The 22191-nt window shown below is 38.3% G+C and overlaps 1 protein-coding gene across 3 annotated transcripts; it reads left to right on the forward strand.

Annotated features, from left to right (window-relative positions):
* Window positions 1-7: 7 nt before the first annotated feature.
* Window positions 8-22133, forward strand: cfap58 (cilia and flagella associated protein 58). 3 transcript variants are annotated; one of them, XM_084374598.1, is made up of 19 exons: window positions 676-773; window positions 2762-3031; window positions 3624-3772; window positions 3860-4010; window positions 4720-4914; window positions 5329-5466; window positions 7748-7907; window positions 10081-10163; window positions 10375-10566; window positions 10706-10867; window positions 11516-11662; window positions 11831-11971; window positions 12056-12279; window positions 12543-12651; window positions 12777-12881; window positions 14342-14461; window positions 15132-15256; window positions 15400-15499; window positions 22033-22133. In XM_084374598.1, exons 1-19 carry the CDS (start codon window positions 768-770, stop codon window positions 22075-22077), a joined length of 2622 nt encoding a protein of 873 aa, XP_084230724.1. In that variant the 5' UTR covers window positions 676-767; the 3' UTR covers window positions 22078-22133. The 3 variants fall into 3 exon arrangements, with proteins under 3 accessions (XP_084230723.1, XP_084230725.1, XP_084230724.1); XM_084374597.1 differs by lacking the exons at window positions 676-773; window positions 22033-22133 and adding an exon at window positions 8-130 and having other exon boundaries at window positions 15400-17992; XM_084374599.1 differs by lacking the exons at window positions 676-773; window positions 22033-22133 and adding an exon at window positions 8-130 and having other exon boundaries at window positions 15326-15415.
* Window positions 22134-22191: the final 58 nt, after the last annotated feature.

The following is a 22191-nucleotide window of genomic DNA, read 5'->3' on the forward strand; positions in this document are numbered from 1 at the left end:
TGGCGCTGAGAAGCGATGAATAATACATGTACAAGGTGCAGGCCCTGAAACTCATTAATTAATGTCATTAATTACACCTGTGCCTTACTTGCATGGGGAAAAGGTGTGCGGTGTGAGAGCAGTCTTGAATGTGAGTATTTTGTCTTTATTGGCCTGTTCGTGGAGCATGTTGAAACCCTGCCGAGCAGAGATGCATCTGGATTACATTTTTAAAATCCATTAATTTATCATTTGCTTCAGGTGAGTCAAGATAACACCGTGAGGTCAAGTCTGAGGGTTACACCGGTGCAAAACACACTTCAGTTGTAATATAGTTAGACCACAAACACAGTAATCATTCCATGCCATCATATTTTAATGGAAACGTTCCCTTATAGTAGCTACATTACGTTGGTAAATTGCCTAGCTATAATGTGAGTGGGATTGAAATGAGTTGACAGTTGTCCCATCAATATTTTTTTATTTAACATGATGTATCACACCTTATTATTATGATATTATGTTGATACTGTGATAAGTTTAGATTTCAAATGTATTTATTCTTTTAGACTACTCTTCATCTTACTGCACACTGTTGCTTTATTATATAGAGTAGCATACTTGTTGAGACAGTGAACTGACCCGGCTGAAGTGGGTCTCTCTCTCGCGAGATCAGCAGTTGCCTAGCAACCGATGTCTACAGCTCTGTTAAGGAGACACCAAACACCGTGGTACCCTGTACGTAAGGACTGACGAACTAGCTATAAGTTTACTTTTCGACTCATATAATGGAGGTAAGTGCTCTTCCCAAGGGTTTGGATACATGGCGACTTAACGCAGATGTTAATGAAGTATCGTACGTTTAACATAATGCTGGTTAAAGTGGAGCAAGTTATTGTCGGCAAAATACGCCTAAATTTGGTAAATCTGACGTCCATCAGGCCCCGTGGTGTTAGCATGTTCGTTAACTACTGTCTGTATTAACTTTAACTCCCTGACTGTAACATACAGGGTCCAATACGAAGTCGAAACCTGAAAATTACTGTTAAGCTAAGAGTTAAGCGTATAACTTCAGCGGTGGGTCTAATAACTTCTAATAATAAAGTCTAACTTGATCTACAAGTCTGTTATTTATCTGTGGAGTCTCCCATTTCATGAGGACAGGACCATGAGCCGGCCTGTTAAGAGGAGGCACTACAGGTCAACAGGGTAACATTTTTAACTAACTAGTATCACCATAAAATCCCCCAGTTGATGACTTAGTTACAATGAGACAATTATGTTTTTTGTTTAATAAGTGTTCACAAATGTTATGTTTGGATATGAAAAAGAGGCATTATGGGGTTAAAATGCACTCATCAGCATTACAGAACATAAATCTGTAGGGGTGTGCAGTGGCACTGACTGCCCTCACAATTCGATTCGATTACGATTCACCAGGTTACGATTCGATTCAATTCGATTCTACGATGCATTGTGATGCATCAAAATTCTACTGCACACAACAAGGCAAACTTTTCATCAGTCATGAGGCAATACAAGCAGTCAGATATAACTTTTTTTCAAGTAGTAAAGTCAAGTGCAACTATTCTCACCAAAACAGCAGCTTAGCAGCTTTAAAACAATGACAATTATATACCTGAGATGAGATTCCTATCTGGCAATCACGTCAGCTGCATACAACAAAATATCAAGATGTGAAAAACATTGTAATATAAACCAAAAATAAAGTGTGTAGGCTTAGCCTACTACCAAATTTGTGCAAACAACTTCTTCCGTCTGAGTTCAACATCACCATCATCAACAATCCATTTCAGAGTGAGGAAATATATAGTTTGACCTAAGCCTACATCAAGGTACAAGCTACATCAAATTTCAAGGTTCTTGTGTAAGAACACAAGCTGATCGACCAGAAAATAAACAGTGATAATCGATTATGGCACGTTGCCGCATCGATGCTGAATCGTGCATGCCCCGCATTGCGATGCATCACCGAATAGATTATTGTTGACACCACTATAAATCTGACCACTGGATAAAGCCAGGTTACAAATCTGTCAACTTGTTTCATAGTCTAATTGAGTAAGAGGTTTTACGGTGGGAATTTTGGATGCATCTTTTTATCAATCCATAAAACAGAAAATGCTGTCAATAGCCATTAAAAAGATCTATGTTCTCCATGTTTTTAGAAATGAAATGTTCTATAAATCAGGATATCAATAAGATTTCTGGCTCAGAGTCTGAAAAACAGTCATTTGAGAAAAGGCCTTAAAAGAAATGTATTGTAAAACTATAAATATTTTATGTCAAAACTTGTTTACCTCAAAATAACAGTTTCAAAATCACTTTGATGGTACAGTGTCTTGTAATAGGGTGAATGGTGTCTCTGTCACAGCCACTTTGACCCCCTATCTCATTTCTGCACTACATACATGTTTACCTCAAGATACAAGTTTGCGTTAAGGCAATTATTTTTTAGTATTACAAGATTTCTGAAATTGTATGTGTAAATATGCAAATAAGCCTTTCTAATTAAATATGGACGAGTTGCATAAATGTCCAGAACAGAAATTTGAACTCAAATAAACACTTAATGTGTATTCAGGACATTTTCTTCCCACTAGTCTGACAAAAGGACATGTTTTGGAAACAAATCAGCCCAAAATATTAACATTGAGCATTGCATGAAAAACTGCTGTTTTCACCCGTAGTGTCTTCCCTAAAATCATTCTCAACCATGACACATTTTCACTTTCAGTCTGTTGCTTTGCTGTATTTCCAGGAGGAAGGACCATTAGGGGAGGACATGTTTGAGTCAATGGAGGAATTCCAGATGGTCCTCAATGAGCTGGTTGGGGACAAGAGCATGGACAAGGTCCGGGTGGAGTATGAGAAGCTCATCCATGCGCTTAAGAAGTCCAGAGAGAATGAGAAGAGGCTCATGTCCAAATGCAGGGAGCTGAATGCAGAGATTGTGTCCACATCAACTAAAGTCGCAGCAGCCCTGAAGCTGTCCCAGGAAGATGAAACGACAATTACTTCACTAAAGAGGGTATACATTATTGTCAAAACATGAGACGACAGAATAATGTAGTATGTCTTTATTTATTTGTTTATGGCCCTGATTTGACAAAGAAAAAAAAGTATGATATGAATAGCTGATTATGCTGTTTCATTATTTGTGAGGTAAAAATACTCTTCAAGTATGTAGGATCCCTGATAATGAATGATTTTTCATAATCTGAGCAGAAAGTTAGTTCAATTAAGGGAACTTGAGATCCTGGTACTATGGAAGCCTTGAGAGGCAAGTAAGAAAAAAAAAACTCTTTGAGCAAAATATTTCCCTCAAATATTGAAGTCATAAACACAGAGTATACAGTTTAGATCAGACTTAAAAAGTGGATCACCAGAATTAGTTTCTCACTTGCCTCTCAGGGTTTCAGTTTCAGTTTTTTCCCTCCAATGGACCAAGTTTAGGCACCCCTGGTGTCCAGTGAACAAGATGTGTATTTTGTGTTTGATATAGAAAGTTCTATTTTATTTGATAATTTTGGTAATTTTTTAAACATTTTTCCCCTCTGTACTCTTCAGATTCCATTGACTCAATGAGGTTTTGCTAAGATTTTCCTTTGGTTTTACTGTAGGAGCTTGATAAAGCTTGGAAAATGGTTGATGCTGCTCATGATAAAGAGAAGAGGGACAAAGAGACCATCGGGAATTTAAAAGAAGAAGTTGCAAACCTAATCAAAAAGGCGGAGCAACAAACTGGCTTCTCTACAAACCAAGAGCAGAGGTGAGCCGTTTGTCCTCCACTTAATAATCTATACTGTGGATAGTGTAGGTAAAGTAAATGGAACTAACTATGATCTGTTTTTTGCAGTGATCAACTGAAAATGATTGAGGAGTTGACTAAGGAGAAGGATCAGCTGCTAACAGATGTGGAGGGTCTGAGAGAAAAACTTAACAAGGCCACTGCAACTCAGCAGGAGATCGAGGCCCAACGAGATTCTGCCTTAGAGAGTATTTCTCAGGTAAATAAGTAGCAAGTTCTCATAGACAGAAGGCTGACATTTAATGTATTTCTGATTATGCTAAAATTGTTAATCTCGACATAAAGATTTTATGTGACTCGACTGCAAGAAAATCTTTCATGAGTGTTTATTCATGAGAAGGTTTTTGTAATTGTGGCAGATTCTGCAACAGCTAAGCAGACATGTAGAGTGGAGAGAAATCCAATATTTCATGTTACTTATGTTTTGCAATATCTTTACATCATCAGTAAGTCTGTACATGGGGCATTTGGCAACAGAAATAATGTACTTAAGCATAAACAGCACAGTAACACACACATATTTCATTGAACTGGAAAGGGAAATCTTACTAGTTCCAGTAATAATAACTTTATTTATACAATATAAGTATAAGCACTTTTAAAAAGAGTTACAACGTGCTGTACATACACACAACTTACCAAACAATGAGTCACAAGAAAAAGCAAGCAGTACAGTGGCAATTACAAATGCAAATAATATAAACACAAAGGTAAGAATAACACAGGGAGAGAAAAATAAAGAGGATTCAGATCTTTGGTCCAGCACTAGCACATGTAGCTCCAGAGGTTGGGTTCCAGCAGCACTGGGATGAATACAAACTGCTGTGCTGAAGCCAGTGGAGCCCCTCACAAATAAAATGAAATACAATCTAATTCTTATGCCAACTCCTCTGTTTGTCTAAACCCAGCTCCAGCAGGAGCTCCAGGTACAGCAGAATGAGATTTCCCGAGAGATGAGGTTGAAAGAGAAGCTGGACAAGGAGGTGAAGCAGCTTCACATCGACATGGAAACCAAGATGGGGGACATCAAGGCTCTGAATCTGCAGGGCGAAAGGGCCAGAGAGGAGCAGCAGAGACTGGAGCAGCAGCTCAAAGAGCTAAAGGTAGAATGGAGTGAGTGGTGGAGAACGCTAACACGTTTCTCCAAAATCTCCCATAGGTGTTCAGTTGGGTTGAGATCTAGTGACTGCATACGCCAATGCAAATGATGCACATCATTATCATATTCATCAAACCATGTGACTTGAGTTGCATGTTTGGTATATATAAATAAGTATGTTAATTCAAGTACCAAAGTGTAGATCAGTAAGTCATTACACAAACCTAATAACCAATATATATTCAATAAAACACATTGGAAAAACACTATTTTGAGTGCATCTTTTATAATTTAGGGTGGCTAAACATAAAAAAAAACTAATATACATGTAATTGTGAGATTAATTACATATTGTTACTGTACTGCAGTATGTGATAAACCTCTCCCCACACGTCATTCTCTTCGCTGACGGTGACAGATCATGAATGAGCGATCCACCAAGGAGCTGGAGCAGATGCAAGTGAAGAATACCAAGCTGCAGCAGGAGTGTGAGCAGCTCTCATCAGTCAAAGAACGTCTGTCGTTGGAGAACCAGCAGAACACAAATGAGCTCAAGGTACACGTTTGTCCACTGACACATATCTACCACTCACCAACAGAGACACACCTCGGCCTGTCTAGTTAACATATACAGTATATGCCTCATTGTGTTAAAGTTGGGTGTGCTTGTATGAGCTTGTGCATGCATGATTTTGAATGTGAATAAGGGAGAGGGTGGTAAAAATGAGAGGCATAGCTAAAACCTTGAAAAACTACTTTTCCACTCATTAGGTCAGCAGATTGCTAAAGTGGGTACCTTTTTTGGGATAAAAAGTCACAGGAATATTTTCTTTTATCTGGAGGCAAGAAGGAAAACCATTTGACATTTACCTAATGATACTGTTCTTTTGGGAAACCTCAAATAGCTTCTTGAGACCTGCATCAGCATTGTGCACACTGAGGAAGTACAGTGTGGGGTTGGCATTCTGAATTTCAGTTACACCTATATTTAATAATATGATGCCATGGCACTGATCTGATAGTCTGATAGTACATCATGTAATGAGCAGGGGTCTCATTCATGAACGTTTCGCACAAAACGGAGCCTGAAAGAGGAGTATACCACTTCCCAGGCAAAAGTTGTGATCTGTAAAAACAAACTTGATGAGAAGAATGTGCGCACCTTTAAGACAACTCTGACCCATGCGTACAAATATTTTGGAGACAGACAGGGAAAATTGGCAATGCAGATTGTGAGGTGTTGAATTGTGACTGGAGAAATTAAGTGTGAGGCATCATAATAGGCATAACAATGCTTCTCACATATTTAATTTAACTTCATATCACACATTCTTATAGATCCTCCTTATCATTAACATTCAAACCAGCATTGTTATTTTTTCTTTTGATAACTATCCCATAAGCACCTTTCAAGTGAAAAGGTCCCCTCAAATTTAGCTCAGTATTTCATCAGCACTGTCTCATCATCGCATTCCCAACCCCTAGAGCTGGACTGTGCTGATGCTTGTGGTCAGTTGTTGAGCACCTCAGCTGTTGAAATGCAGGATGATGCCAGAATGTGTCAGATTGAATGATTCAGAAATATCTGGCCTGCCTTTCCCCGATATTAGGGACGATATACAGTCACTTTTTCCACGGCCACGTTAACTTGATGGTGATGAAATTGTTGCAGATATTCAAGATAACATCAAAGAGGATTAAAGAATTGCGGAACAGAGCATTCACTGCTTTAAAATTATCCTATGATACTGTGGATATACCACTAAGTACGGTTTTAGTTTCCATATAGAGTTTCTGTAAAAAATAAATACAGTAAACATGACTGCACACAGAGCATACTGGAGACAGCAAACTCTCCAAACACAGTCTGCCTTCTGCAGCTGCCTCACCCGGTACATCTTTACCAAGCCTGGAAATAAAGTCAGTGACAGCTCTCTCACACAATCGTTACACTCCATGTCCTCATTGTGAGTCCAAACATAATGAAGGCTGAGTTAAACATAACAAAACTTAAATAGTGTTCACATATCAGATTTCCATTTTCAAATGATATCTCAGGGTGGGGGATACCAATGATTGTCAAAGTCACTTGAGTGTATATGAAGCGTTCACCTCACCAATAAACACTGTTTTTCTGTGCCAGAAAAAAAATTATTTCCTTAGTCTTCCTCTCAGTTATGGCTATGATTCAATCTAAATAACCGTCAATCAGCAGGCTCGTTTCTGTACAGTTACTGTACTTCATTAGGTGCTTTGCATTGACCATTTAAGGAATGTGGGTGTTTAGAGGGCATGATATGTGGCTGATCCATGTGCACACTGTTGTGTGTGAAAGACTGACACACACACACGTTTTACTTCAGAACAAAACACTGCCTTTTACTTCAGTCTCATGTGTAGATCAACACTTCCTTGTTTTTCTTTTCGTGCGCTTCCCGTGTAACGTAGCATCCCATAATAATCACACAGTCTCTTAAAGGTACCTTAACCACTATTTAGCAACATATAACAAACCCCATGTATCACGGTGTGACCACGTTATTAGAACATAACACACACATTTCCAAGTTGATTTGGGTTTTATAAATAAGATTTTTTTTGCCGTACTTACATTTCCTCATTCGTATATACACATGCATTTAGTGTGGATTCTCCAGAGTTTCATAAATAAGACCCCAGGTCAGAAACAGGTATACCTTGAAACTGTTGTGTTAGAGCTGTGGTCAGAGGGATAGAGTAAACCTGATTTATAGTCCCAAGTGCTGTAACATCTGTTATATTACCCTTTTTCAAAACCTTTTTCCCGTCTATTACATTGGACCCCTCCCACCTGTCAGATGAGAGAAGAGGAGGTCAGTCAGATGCGTCAGGAGATTGCAAAACAAACAAAGATGAGAGAAGTCATCCAGAAGAAGTTGCACCAGATGGAGGATCAGAAAGCTGATGTGGATGTACAGAAAGAGACACTAAAGGCTCAGATCTCTGGTCTGGAGAAAGGTATGAGAGCCTACCATGTTGTATCAACAACACACAAATACACTTAGAGACTGACATGAGCCATAAACTGCAATGTTTCCAGTCTTTGTCTCCCTCAGTGCTGCCCTGTCCTGGTTCATATAAGCTCAAAAGTTAGCTGAGTTCTGAAGTCTGACATGATATGATGAAAAACTACAACCAATTACCTCATGATAATATATAAGTGTTTGAGTTCATGTTTTAAAACTTTTTCCTTTCTAATTTTTTTGCAAATATTCTTTTTTTTTATATATTTAATATATTTACAGGTGGATGCATACAGTAATAATCAACTTGAATATACCACATAATAATGTCTTTTGAAAGACTGTATTATATCATGCTAAAAGGACAACAGATTTTTTTTCCCACATCTGAACCATACCAACCCTCCATCCCAATTTCAAATTCCCCACAACACAAATTCTTCCTGTAGATATTGAGCCCATTCATCTCCTAAAAAATTTAATAAAGCTCTTTTATCCATGCAGAATAATGTAAAGCACGCCACTTAAACACCTTCCTATTTTCTATCCTCTGGCTTTTGAATAGATGATTTCATACTGAATGGAAGCTAATCTGGCAACCCCTTGAAAACGAAAGCCACATATCTCTGCACATAAGGTGTAATACATGAATATAAATTCAGATATATGCAAAATGACCGAGATCATTATTCCAATAATTTTCCTAATTTCCCAACATAATGATCCCAGAGCCCTCCCAGTGTCAAAGTACTTACATGCATTTAAATAAACTAATTTCTAAACTAAACTAACTTCTTACTATATGTGTCTTTTTTGAAATGCATTATTTGTTTTTTGCTTTGATATTTTGCTAATCTCCACTTATTACATGACAGACTAACCACATTTAATAAATCTAGATCAGACTCAGCCAGTCAAATTATGTCATCTGTGCATTGTGAAACATGTAATTTACTATCATCCAAACATATGTCAGAATTACCTTTCTTAATCTGTGGTCATTTACAGGTATTGCATAGAGAGTTGGAGAGAGGATGTCATCTTGCTTTACTCCAAAAGTTGTATTGAATCAGTCAGTGAACATTGTCATTCATCTCAAACAGCATTGGGGGAAATGCTACAAAAGTAATATATTACTTTAAGCAGTAACAGAGTAACCGTGTTTTGGTGATAGTTTTACAGTTACTATGTATGTTACCACCCCGAAATTAGGTGTTTATTAATGTAAAACAGAAAAATGATCCTGAAGTACTGTATCTTTAATCATTTGTCTGCCCATCCCTGAGTCCAAGACTGTTTGTTTATGTACAAAGGTTGAGGCTATTAAATTGTTCCATATCATCATCACACTATTGTAATATAAGCAGGGAATTTTAATACATAGTGGTAACCACTGCATGTACATGCATGAATGAGCCAGATCTGTGCTCTGGAGATGAGCCCTATTAAGACTATAAAGTATTGCCCGCTCTTTCATTTTATAATGCCTGTTAGTACTTCTATGGTTATTTTGGTGAAAGTAAAGCAAAAGTAGTGTTATGGTTGTTCATTACACAGACAGTAATATACTGAAGTATTAAAAAGTTATAACTTTTACATAAAAGTAACTAGTTATATGTAATGAATTACATGTAACTAGTTATATGTAATAAATTGCATTTTGGAAGTGACTTGCCCAACACTGATCTCAATACAATCAAATGGGCAAGCATATGGTCTGGATTGCTTTATAGAATCTACCATCCAACCCTGCTTTCATAGATTTAAAGGTAACCTCAGTTGGTAAAAATCTTGTATCTTAATACAAACATCTTGTTCTCTCAGTATCATCATCAGAGTGGGATTTGGGCTGAAAATGCACTGTTACATAAGGAAGGGTCACCGGGTTGATGGGTAGAGCCTTGGGAGCTGGCAACAGCTTTGTGTGCTAATTGAGAGGAAAACAAGGAATCTCAGCCCAGATGTTCATGACAGTCGTGTTTTTTTCTAATAATGGTTTATCTTTTTATCCATATTTGTGCTTCCGTCAATCATCTTAGCTCTGTCCCTTTTACCAGTTTTCTTTTTCTTGTATGTCTAACCCCAGTGCTAATATTTGATATGTATTGCCATTTCATCTTGTTTCTCCTTCACAGTGCTTCTCTGTACTTTAATTTGTTCCTCCACAGATCTTGAATCTTCCCAAAAGCAAGTTGAAGCTGACAAGAAAGCCACAGATGAGCTGATCCGTGAGCGAGACATCTTAAATAAGGTACGTGCCTTGCAAACAAAGGTGGTTGTGCAATGCACTTTACTATATAGACATGTTATGTCATTGATAATCATGGAAAGTGGAGAGCAGCTGTAACTAGTGGGTATTTATCTTGTGATCTACAGCATCATCATCAACACACAATTTGCTGTTGGCTGTAATACTAATATACAATTTAATTATATTCTAAAACACAATTCCCATTCAACAGAACATGATCAAAGCTTCACAGTCGACTGAGAAACAGCAGAGCATTGTGAAGCTCCTCGAGCAGGACAAGAAGACTCTGGAACATGAGATCAATGGCTACCGCCAGGAGGCCCAGAAGCAGCGCAAAATCATCCAACAGCTGGAGAAAGAACGGGACCGCTACATCAACGAGACCAGTAACCTCATGCAGAAGGCAGGTTCTGCAGACGAGCTATCTTATTGCATTTTATTATTCGTATGAAATTTAATATTACAAGATGATTTCAATTATTTACTGTCACACGGTTGAAAAAAACCTGAGAGTCTGAGTGGACTTTTCCTTCTTTCCACAGGTGCAGCAGAAAATGAGTGACGTTGAAATGAGAGAGATGGAGATATTTGATTGGAGGAAGAAGGTCTCAGAGGCAGAGTGTAAGCTCAAACAGCAAGAAAACCTGCTGGAGACTGTCATATCTGAAAGGAACCTCTACAGCAAAAACCTCATCGAGGCTCAGGTACCACTGATCTGTTCTTGCCATCCCCGGCTGATCTTCAGTCTGTTAGTCATTTATCCAGGAAGGCATCAGTTAGTCTGTGAGTCATCTGTGGACTGCATTACACAAACAGTTACAGGGCTGCCAAGTTTCACTAAAGAGGAGTGAGACTTTTGGGGAAGGGACCTTTAGTCGATGGCGGAAAAAATGGGGACGTTTGAGGCCACAGTTTGAGGCCCTCATTTTAAATTAATATTAGGATTAGACCTATGCGATATCAATATTTGTTCTTAGCCATCAATATTTGAACATTTTCTCACTCTGTCTTAATGGTTCGATTATACTGTTCCTCTGTCTAGTAGCAGCTATTATCATTTATGTTACTGAAGAAATTATTAACCGGCTCGATATAATTTTCCATGGTCTGTAAATTGTGACTATTTGAGAATGTATTTTATTAAACTTAAAATAACATAATTCATATCAAAATGAGGTGGTTACCTACCGTTTGATCTGTTTTGTCCTTGACTGAGAAGCTTTGCAATTTTCTTGCGATTTCTAACTTTGTTAGGGTTGCGATTGTTTATTATCTATGTATATGATATGTACATGTGTATATAATTATCTTTTCCATTCTTTCCTTCCATTGACTGCATCTCTCTGCCTCAGGAGGAGATTGCAGAGATGAAGAGGAAGATGAAGACCATGAACAACCAGGTCACCAGACTGAGAGATGAGATCACTGGGAAGGAGATGGCCCTAGCCAAGGATCAGCAGGAACACAAACGCTTAGAGAAGGATAACGAAGCCCTCAAGGTACAGCAGCCCATCTTATTGGTTCTCAGTGGGGTGTGGTTTTGAGTCGTCAACATTTTGACTTTACAATTTTACAAAAGCCTCTGCCAAATGATTGCATTTTTATATTTTTCATGGCTCTCTTCACACTCATCAGCACTTATCACTCATCTCTGTGTCCTGCTACAGGGTGAGCTTCAGTCAATGAAGCTTCAGCTTGAGGAAACAAAGCAGCGTGTTGACAGCCAGAAAGCAGAACAGCAAAAACTGCAGAAGATTATAGCCGACGCTGATGCTGAGCAGATTCAACAGAAGAAGCAACTGGAACAGGTAGTAAAGAAATAGAGGGAGGTTGACAAAATGAATAAGAAAGAGAATGCAGTGTAATTATTTGTTGGTGAAACTTCACTTAAGGTTATCAGAGAGCGGGACAACCTGGGCAAACAGCTGCTGCGCCGCAACGATGAGATAGCACTGCTGTATGAGAAGATCAGGATCCAGCAATCAATCCTGAGCAAGGGGGACTTCCACTACAACCAGAAGATGGAAGACATCCGCCTGCTTAAGGTGGAGATCAAGAGGCTCCGGTGCAAGAAGAGCATCCTGGACAAGACTCTACCCCACACAGAGGACCTGAGGTAAAAGAGAGAAGAGATGACTGAGGAGGATTGAGGGAATTTGAAGTAGAATAGTTTGAACAAAGACAGTCAGCAGTGAATTGCTCTGAGAGAGGAATTTGGAGTAGAGAAGAAGAAAGAATGAGGTGACCTACAAAGTGCAGTGATTAGAGAGTCAGAGGTAGGAATGACCTTCTTCCAACTTCTAGCTTCCAAAACCATAATAAACTCTTTTCTATTGAATCCAGCATTTTTACAGTAAAGCTTTCTACATTTGCTTTAAGACGAGAGCTGTTCCACCTCCAGAGGGAGCTGCTGAGAGAGAGGATGAGGAACAGCGTCCTCGAGGAACAGCTGAAGCCTATAAATATTCACCGATGGAGACGACTGGAGGTGAAGCCATCACAGCTCCAGTCTGTTGTTTGTTTTTGAACATTTTCAGCTCTAGTTTATGTGTAAGACCACTCACAAACCCCAAACAGAGAAAACCTCACACTTTGTAAATGACTCCCCTGCAGGGCAGTGACCCCGGCAAATACGAGCTCATCCAAAAGATTCAGTCCTTACAAAAGCGACTCATTGCCAAGACCCGAGAACTTGAGGAGCGTGAACTTCTGTTACAGGTAAACTGTTGACACACACACACACGCATTACATGCCTCTTTGGATTGAGTAGACCTTTCCTTGTGTGGAAGCGATGTGGCTACTTCAAATGGAGCTAATTTGTAAACTTACTTCTTACTTCTCTCAGCTGTCTAAAGACTCTTTTCCACTGCATGGTTCTTCTTGGCTCAGCATAACTTGACTTGAAGTACAGTACTGTTCTTGATTTCGTTTTCCACTGCAAATGGTACCTCCTCAGTGTAGGCGGGATTATTATCTGATCATCAAACAATGCCACATGAAACTGCTGTGACATCATCTTCAACACAACACAAACACAGGAATAATTGACCATATCAAAGATTGGCTGAAAAAAATGTGAAAACATATAAGTTTGGGAAATCCTACGTTAGACCGCAGATGAGGAACAACTCTAGTTGCTCTGTGTCGCCAAAGTGACGATTCTCTTTGACCACTTTGTGGTCTGCAGTGTTTTCACTCGACAGTTTGGTATCGACTCAGCCTGCTTGGAACCTCAACCAAGGTGATACCAAAAAAAGTACCTGCTACTATCCACAGCATTTACCAGTGTAAAACCAGAAAATAATGGTTTCTAGTGGATCCAGACAAGCCGTACCATGCAGTGTAAATGAGACATAAGTCACTGTATTCAAGTGAGAAAGTGATTATTATTGATTATTTATGCATCCGCCAAATGCTAAGACGATGAGGGACAATGGCAGCCAAGTTTGGCAGACCCTCAAATGTCTTGTTCTGTAAAACAATAAAGAATAACAACTAGAGATAATTATCATTCATTTATTTTAATTTTGTCCACGGGTAAGGAAGCTAGACTCATTCAGAATGTTTAGGTGTATGGCTAAAATGATGAGTTTGACTTCATGCTCATTCCATTCATTTGATTCCTTAGATGGCCGTGGCATCAGTCCAGTGATTTTTCTTCATAATTATATGATCACAAAAAATTAAGTTAGATTAAACTATTATTTACCTTGTAAAAACTTTTACTTGTGGTCTCATAACTTCCATCTGTGACCTATTTTGTCAGTACAGGCTAAAGGTTAAACCTGGTGATGTTCTTCTTTTTTTGTTATGTCAACAAATCTCATCACAAAATGGAAACCAACAATACATGTGTAGTCGGTGAAAGTATACATTCGGGTCAGGAATATGCAGTTTTGTTTCTCCCTGAAACATCTGTTACTGAAACAGGAGTTAATAGTTCATTTGTTTCTGACAGCGTAGTAATCCATATTTGATGCTCTAGTCTCATACATATTTGTGGGATTGAGTCAAAATATACTCAGTGTGTGTTGTGATGGTAATGAAGGAACGTGTTACCCAGTGCAACAGTGTGACTCATTGGTGTTTTTAATGGAGCGCTACAGCACAGACGAATAAGATACTGGATATCAGGCTCACTCACTCGTTCTTCCTTTCCTTTCATTTTCCCACCAAGGAAAAGGAGAAGTTGTATGTGGAGCTGAAGCACATCCTGGCCCGGCAGCCTGGTCCAGAGGCAGCTGAGCAGCTCCAGCAGTGCCAGTGGACCATCAGAGAGAGAACTAAAAAGCTCAAGGTCATTCCCCACATCATTTTCTTGCCAGTCAAAGCACGTATCTCAATATTATGTTTTCTTGTTTCACAATATTATCCTGTTGTGTTCCGCTCCTTCATGTTATGAAGTCTTCTCATTTATGTGTTTAATTGCATCAGATTCTGGTTTTCCCAGGTCAACAAATCAACTCTTTCTCTGTCCCTCACAAATGGAATGACACTCTTGTTAAATTCTTACTCACTACATGTATGAACAGTACTTCCTTGCTCCTCCAATTAAACATCTTTCATTGAAGTTTTGTCCAAGAGAGGCTATTTATTAGCCTCAATTATCCTGATCTGATGAAGTCTCTTCATTAAATGTCAGTGCTATTATTTTAATTATTAATTATGTAGAAGAAGTCTCATACAGTAAGTACAGTGTATTGCAAGAAAAGTGCCAAACTACATGCATGCATACTACATCAGTGTCCATAAGACTGTGAGTTGATACGGTTTCATTGACCGTTTCTAAAATCAGATGATCTTCACTTATACAACTCGCCATTTAGCTGTCCAAATAAACCTTTTATTTGTATAAATCAACACATATCACATATCAGAGGAGAGGCCGCAGCTGATTTCAGGTAAAACATGCTACCTTTTTGCTTCCTTACGTTCTATGACAAAATCATGTTTTTTTCTTTCCACAGGCGTTGATAGCAGAGCTGAGAATGCTCGACTCCAGGATGAATGAGTACAAACGTGAAAATCAAAGTTTAGCGAACGAGCTAGCAAACGTAAAGAAGAAGTACCTCAGTCAGAAAAAGCTCCACAGGTGAGGGTGATCTTTGTTTTACATCATAGCAATCTCAGTCTGACATTTTAACACTGGTTCATAATTTAGTTTATGTAGGTAACGTGCAGTCAGTGAGAGTGTGCTCACTCTCTGACGTCCTGGAGCTCTGTGTGTCTCATTAGTGAGCAGAGGACCAAGACCAAGGTTGAGCAGCTGGAACCTCTGCCCCAGCTGAGCAGCAAGCCTCACTTCACTGGCGGAGGCTTCCGGATTGACAACCCTGTGAGAAGATAACGGCTACTATGACGATATATTTAATAATGCATCAGACATATTTTATGGCTTGAAATGGAAAAATATGTTTCCACATTTGCTGACAGCATCTGCAAGTCAGAGGTTTCCGAACATTCCTGTATTTTACAATTAAGCAATCATGACCACAATCATCAAATAATGACTGCTAATTGAATTAGTCCAATCAGCAGGGTGTCTTCATCCTGCTACCACACAGTAAATTACACTGTAGGAGATACTTCTGATCAGAATATGAATGCCAAATCCTAAACAACACATCAGATACCCTGTCATGTTCTTGTTTTTTCTAGCTTAGATTTTTTTTTGTCATTTCTCATTACCAAAAATCAATTATACATACCTTTCTGTCATCCTGAATAGACTACAGTAGCTCTATATCACAATCCAAAAGTGGTAAAGCACAGAAGAAACAGCCAAACACGTTTTTAATGAAGTTATTAAGTGGACGTACTAATGTGTTGACACACTGTACGTTTATCCAGCAGCAATGGTACAAACAGAATGTATAGGAAGCCATCTTAAGCATATGATTGGCTCTGAATGGGAGAAAGCGGGGCTAATCAACCAATCATTTCATGGAAAGAAACCTCCTGATCCCTGTAACGCCGCCAATGTAATAACGTCCACAAACGTAATAAACGACAAACGTAATAAAAATCTGCAGCATTTAATGTAATAAACCCACAAATGTAATAAATTTTCCACAAACGTAATAGTCGCTGCCTGCTACAAATGTAACACGTGATTCCCACAAATGAATAATAATATAAATATCTAGTTTAAACAGATTTATTTCTTTGCATAAGCAAAATGCCTCTTGTTAATGAGGATCCTCTCTCTCTCTCTCACCGCTGTCCACAGTGCTGAACCAAAGCAGCCCTGACCCAGGCATCACTACCTGCCAAGTCTATTGATTTTCCCCCTCCACTCAAAAATGTGTTTTTCATATTGTTCCTACACTTGAATGTTTGAGTTTCAAGCTTTTGGGATGCCATATATTTGCATATTTCTTGATTCTGGAATTTTTAATGAGGGAAAAGGATTTTAACAAGATAGGGGCCTACTTTAACTCTTTGTGTGTGGAAAAACTATATCAGTCACATTATTATTCAAAGAAAAGTATTTATAGGCTACACCTTGAAACATGTCTAGAAGGAGTCTTTAATGATTGCATTTTGTTATTTATTTACATCACACATTGATAACTTAATTGTGATAATGTTCAAAGTTATTATTATTATTATTATTATTATTAGTATTAGTAGAAGAAGTAGTAGTAGTACACATAAAAACACATACACACACACAGCAAGTATAACGGTACTGTGCTAGGTACTCTTTTCGTGGTTCTTGGTGCTTTAGCAATATTGTTGTTGTGGCATTCATGCCAATAAAGCAAATTTGAATTGAATTGAATTTATAAACCTTTAGGTGTATAGGCAAACAAACAAACAAACAACAACCACAACGACCATTATTCATTGTATTATTACATATGTGGGAAGTTATGACAATAAAGATTTTCACGTCCCCACAAACATAATAAATCCCTGCAAACGTAATAGTTATAACATTTGTGGGAAATCACGTGTTACGTTTGTAGTAGGCAGCGGCTATTACGTTTGTGGAAAATGTATTACATATGGGTTTATTACATTAAATGCTGCAGATTTTTATTACGTTTGTGGTTTATTACGTTTGTGGACATTATTACATTGGCGGGCGTTACAATCCCTCATTGTCTAAACAAGGCCATATGATATGAATGGTCACATTATTTTTAAATCAGAGGAGTCACTTACTTCTTATACCTGTTTAGTAATGAGCTGTGGGAAGGAAAATAAATTAATAATGGCACATAGTTAAGTGTTATAAAGTGGTTTCCAGCCAGGCACTTTTGTTTGTTGGGATGAAGCTGTCGTCTTAAAAGAGACAGCTTTGCTTCATCATACTGCTGTTCACAGAAAATACTTTGATTTAGAGGAGGTGTAAGTCTTCTATTCCTGAGGATCAAAGGCCACATCACCAAAACAAATCTGTTGGGGTTGAGTTGCCTCTTCGTTTGACCATTCAACCATTTATCACAGATGACAAGGTTGTCTATAATTTAACTTGCACTTCTGTTCAATATTCAAACATTCATGTTCTTTGCTAGAATTCGAGAAAATAACGAAACGATATCAATTGTTGAATTTATAAGGAAAAGTCAATCTTTTGTAGAAAGGGTACAACATACTGGGAACAGATTCTCATCCCTCTCAATAATATAAAGTTTACTGATGTTGTTTTGATCAACTTGTAAACCTCTTTAAGACGAAGGTTCTCTGTGAATTGAACTGTTTATCAATAAGTGCATAGCTTGGTGTTGAATCAAAAAAATCCTAACATATGGGCTGTTCAGAAACCTTTGACTGCAGTGTATTTACTGAAGAGATTTAATAAAGACTGGTGTATACTGGGGACTGTTGTGGCTTTGTCATCTTTAGACCTGGGGAAGCAGAACAGACAGATCAGGTCAGCCATTGTCTGCAGCAGAATTTAAAGAAATGTCATCATGGAAAAATCCCTCCAACCCCAGTCTATACAGCACCCATGAATATTTTAAAAAGCCTTTTTTTGAACTAACAAAACTCAATGAACTTGATAGGACTAGGGACAACCAGCAGATCTCTGACATGAACATTGATCGGGTTTTTAATCATTATGGAAGTAATGAGTCCATTTGCAGACTGAATTTAGAACATTTAGCATGAGTCTGATTATCATAGCAGGGTTAAGTAACATTTCTAAAAAGGAAACAGTTTATCTGTCACACATTATGGAAACGATACATAATTATTACAAGTATGGATGAACCACTGAGACACATCACATAGAAAACCATGTCCTGTGACACTTGAGTGATGAAGCTGTGCCCTGTATATTAATATAAGCTGATAATGAACTTTTCCTCATGAGAGTCACTTGCAGTGAGGTCATGTTATGTACAGGGATGGAACATGTTATGTCTTCATTCAAATGATTTTGCATTATCTGAAGCAAAAGCCGGAGATTGGGAGTAACTTCAAATGTATTTTTCAACTCACATCACACTTCCCTTCACTGGTGCCCTCTATTGTTGAGCCACATCAATGCAGGTGCACAGTACTACAGGGGAGGCAGTGAGAGCACCCATGGTTCACGGGTTAATACTATATTCTCTGCCTTACTTCTGATAATACTATCATATTATACAAGCACAGATACTATGAGCAGGTTATTTACATGATGTCCCTGTAATCACCAGCAGATGTCAGCAAAATACAGACTGACTAGATGAGACAAAAATGCTCTATCTCCTGGTACACATTTGAGATTCATGGATGAAAAGATGTATCTTTACATTTACATGTTTATTATTTGAAAATATTAAATTGAAAATAACAGGTACAGCTATATATTATATTTGGCACATATACTGTATATGTATGTATTTTCAGCATGGGACACTAAAGGATTCACTTGAGCCGAAAGAACTAATCTCATTCCGTTGATGTTGAACAGTGCAATTAATTCACTGTAATCTCAGGATTTAGGACCCCTGACAGCTGCAGTATGCTGCTATCAGGTTGTGTTCTTTAATCTGTACAGTTTTAGCTCTCCTATAGCCTTAAACCATAGTTGGGGATTGGGTCTTCCAGTCCTACCGAGTGTGGGATTTGTATGCGGATGAAGATCTTCCTTAAGGACTGAAATCAGGGCAGTGTTCTGTGGTCCCCAACATTGTTTGGGCCTCACTGGAGCTCATTAGCAGGTTGAAGGTGTGCTAATCAGTGGCATCAGCTGCTGAAGTGTTTGAGTGCAATGACACCTGAACACACACTGACTGTTTCCATCTAATTATAACCTAACAGCTGTCAAAGTTTAAAGGCTGCAAATATACACATCATTTGTCATACGCATACTGGTTTACCTCAGCACATGTAAACAATAAAAAGATTTACCATCAAAATGGGACTGATGCCAATTTTTATATATGTACAGGACTTAAATTGTGTTTATAATTTGCTCTTGTTAACCTGAAATCATCAGAATCAGGCCATATACTGTGCCCCGCCTCCTCAAACACAGCCTGTACATTTACAGCCAACTCTAGTGGCGTTTACAAAGTGAGAGTTGTCTCCTTCTTGCTCCCCTCTGTTGCTTTTGGAGTAATTCCTTCACCAGTACAATTACGGTATAACCATGGCAACCAGCGTCTATGCAATGCTGGGCTGTGTGAGCTATGTTGCCGTAGTAATGGGAGGCCTCTGACAGGCCAGATCTCCTTTCTTCCTTTCTTCCTTTCTCCTCTTTTCTTGTTGTGTGTGGAAGAAGCAGCTGCCTGCAGAGACTAATGAAGTTGGTGTTGGTTGGCTGGTTGGTGTTTCCAAATTTGTGTTCCACGCTAATGATGATGAAACTTGTATGCACATGTGGCATATGGGTTCTTTTTTAGTGTGTAGTGAGCACAATGTGTTCTGTAATGTGAGGTTACATTTTTTACAGTGTACAGCATCTTTAACTGAGCAGGTAGGCGCAGCACCTCCTGTGCACTGACGTCATGCGTCCTGTGAATCAGTCTGCAGCTTCTCTCTTTGTCTTCGCCTGTTGGATGTGCCTGCCAATTTCTAAAATTAAGGTATCTATTTTTGAAGAATAAAAACACCTTTTTTCACTGATTTACTTTCAATTTTTTCCCAATCACCAGCTTCGAGTGTTCACAAAATGTGGCATTTTATCAGTAAAGTCACAGGAAAAGGTCCAGAATACACCGTACTATCACTGTTTGAATGTGTAAAGTAAATGTGTGCATCACTGAACTCTGACTGCTTATTTTCTCGATTCTCTCAGACCCATCAGGCTGTGAAAAGCATAATCTGTCAAATCTGCTCATATCTGAGAGCTGGATGTTCCAGACCTCAAAGATAGCCATATTATAATGTTTCCCAGTCTGAGTGCACTCTGGGTGTGATAATAACATGTGAGCTGTTATGTTATGAGTGCGTGTGTTTACACTCGCCCAGCCGGGGCTTTTAGACAGGAGGGCTAAATCTCAACCACAGATTGAAACCAGGGATTATGCAGATTTTGTAGCGCTGGCTGTGAGGGAGGGAGGGGTCAATATCAAGTTCATGATGATTTGGCATTTTTCATTAGCATACATTTTTCTATATTGTTGTGTATTACTTGGAATTCGTTTCAAGAGGATCCTAGTTTTACTGTGGTTTTAATTTTCTAATGTTCAATATTGGCTGTCATTTGCTTATGATTTGATCTGTGAAATGATGAAGTGAAAAAAAATCAGTACAGGGATTCTCTTTATATTCCATAGAGCTGAAAGACTTTTTGATCCCCAAGCAGTAGGATAGGAGAATTGTTCATTTTAAAGGGGTGTGGACCCGGTTCACTTTATTCACTGGCAAAGGGACTCTTGGTACCTTTGGTTCCACAGTCATGGTCGAGATCATAGATTCTGATTTGCACAAAACTCAGTCATATAAGACATCGTGAGTCAGGCAGACTAAACCCACATATTCAACCAAAAAACCCCTCTGCTCCCTCCTGAGAGGGGGATAGCAGCTTAACAATTGGGTTACACTACAGTTGCTCCTTCTAGAATAGAAATAGGACAGTGTAGAGAAATGATATGATAAATATGTGCTTCAAAAATATGATCTATGACAATGAAATACACATAGAAGTAGAAATTCTACTAGAAATAGAAATGGAAAAAGTACTTTAAATATATATAATATAATGTATAGATGTGGTGTTTGGGGATTAGGAGGCCAGTAGTATGATCTTAAACCTCTTAACCAATAGTCATAATTGTTGTAAGTAACTGCATTTTATTACATTTCATTTATCTTAATCGTGAATATTTTATTTAACTGTTTTTTTTTAGCTTCCAATCATTTTATTTTATCTGTGACATTATCTCTCATAACTGCAGAGTGTCAGTGCTTTTCTGTGACTAAAATTTGTCTTACATTATCTTTAAATGAGTATTAATCGAGCAGACGTTAAACAATCGTTTTTAATGGCTTTTTACCAGCCTGTTGTTGGACTGCTTTTACTTTTCCCTTACTATTTTCCCTCATTATTGTTTTTCCTTTTCTTTGCTGGTTCGACTTGATGTCATTGTAAATGCTGGTCACCTCTCAATGATCTCTCCAGTATAAATAAATAAAGGTTATTAATTATAGAAATCTCATATACCTCTATGAAAGAGCCTTTTATTGCTCCCTAACAATGAGGAGTTATTTGAACTGTATTATAAAAGTTGTAGAAAATATTCTCGATGATCTTTTTGTATTATTGATTTAAAATTCAAACATGTATTTGGTTTTTATGTCACTCAGTTTTCACAGCTAGTCTATCTATAGTGAGATTTTCATTATTTATTTATATTTTTGTCACCTTGCAGTACAACACACAGGTTTAAAATAACACATTCTCCTCTACATGTTACTCCACAGATCTGTGGCAGAACAAGAAAGCAGACAATAGGGGGAAGCTGGTGATCCAGTAAAAGGGATACAAAGAAGACAAGATAAACACTGTGCTACCTTCTTACTGACACATCTCCTTCCTTCCCCCAAACCTCCTGCTCCTCCTCCTTCTCTCCTCATGAATAT

Source organism: Pagrus pagrus (assembly GCF_965226575.1).
Source record: "Pagrus pagrus genome assembly, chromosome: 14".
NCBI classification, from domain to species: Eukaryota; Metazoa; Chordata; class Actinopteri; order Spariformes; family Sparidae; genus Pagrus; species Pagrus pagrus.

Bases quoted from the DNA above. Each gene is read 5' to 3' on its own strand.
- cfap58 (XM_084374597.1), top strand. From the start codon at position 62: ATGTCATTAATTACACCTGTGCCTTACTTGCATGGGGAAAAGGTGTGC. The intron at 12,280-12,542 runs GTAAAAGAGAGA...ATTTGCTTTAAG, and splicing joins CCCCACACAGAGGACCTGAG to ACGAGAGCTGTTCCACCTCC. The intron at 12,652-12,776 runs GTGAAGCCATCA...ACTCCCCTGCAG, and splicing joins ACCGATGGAGACGACTGGAG to GGCAGTGACCCCGGCAAATA.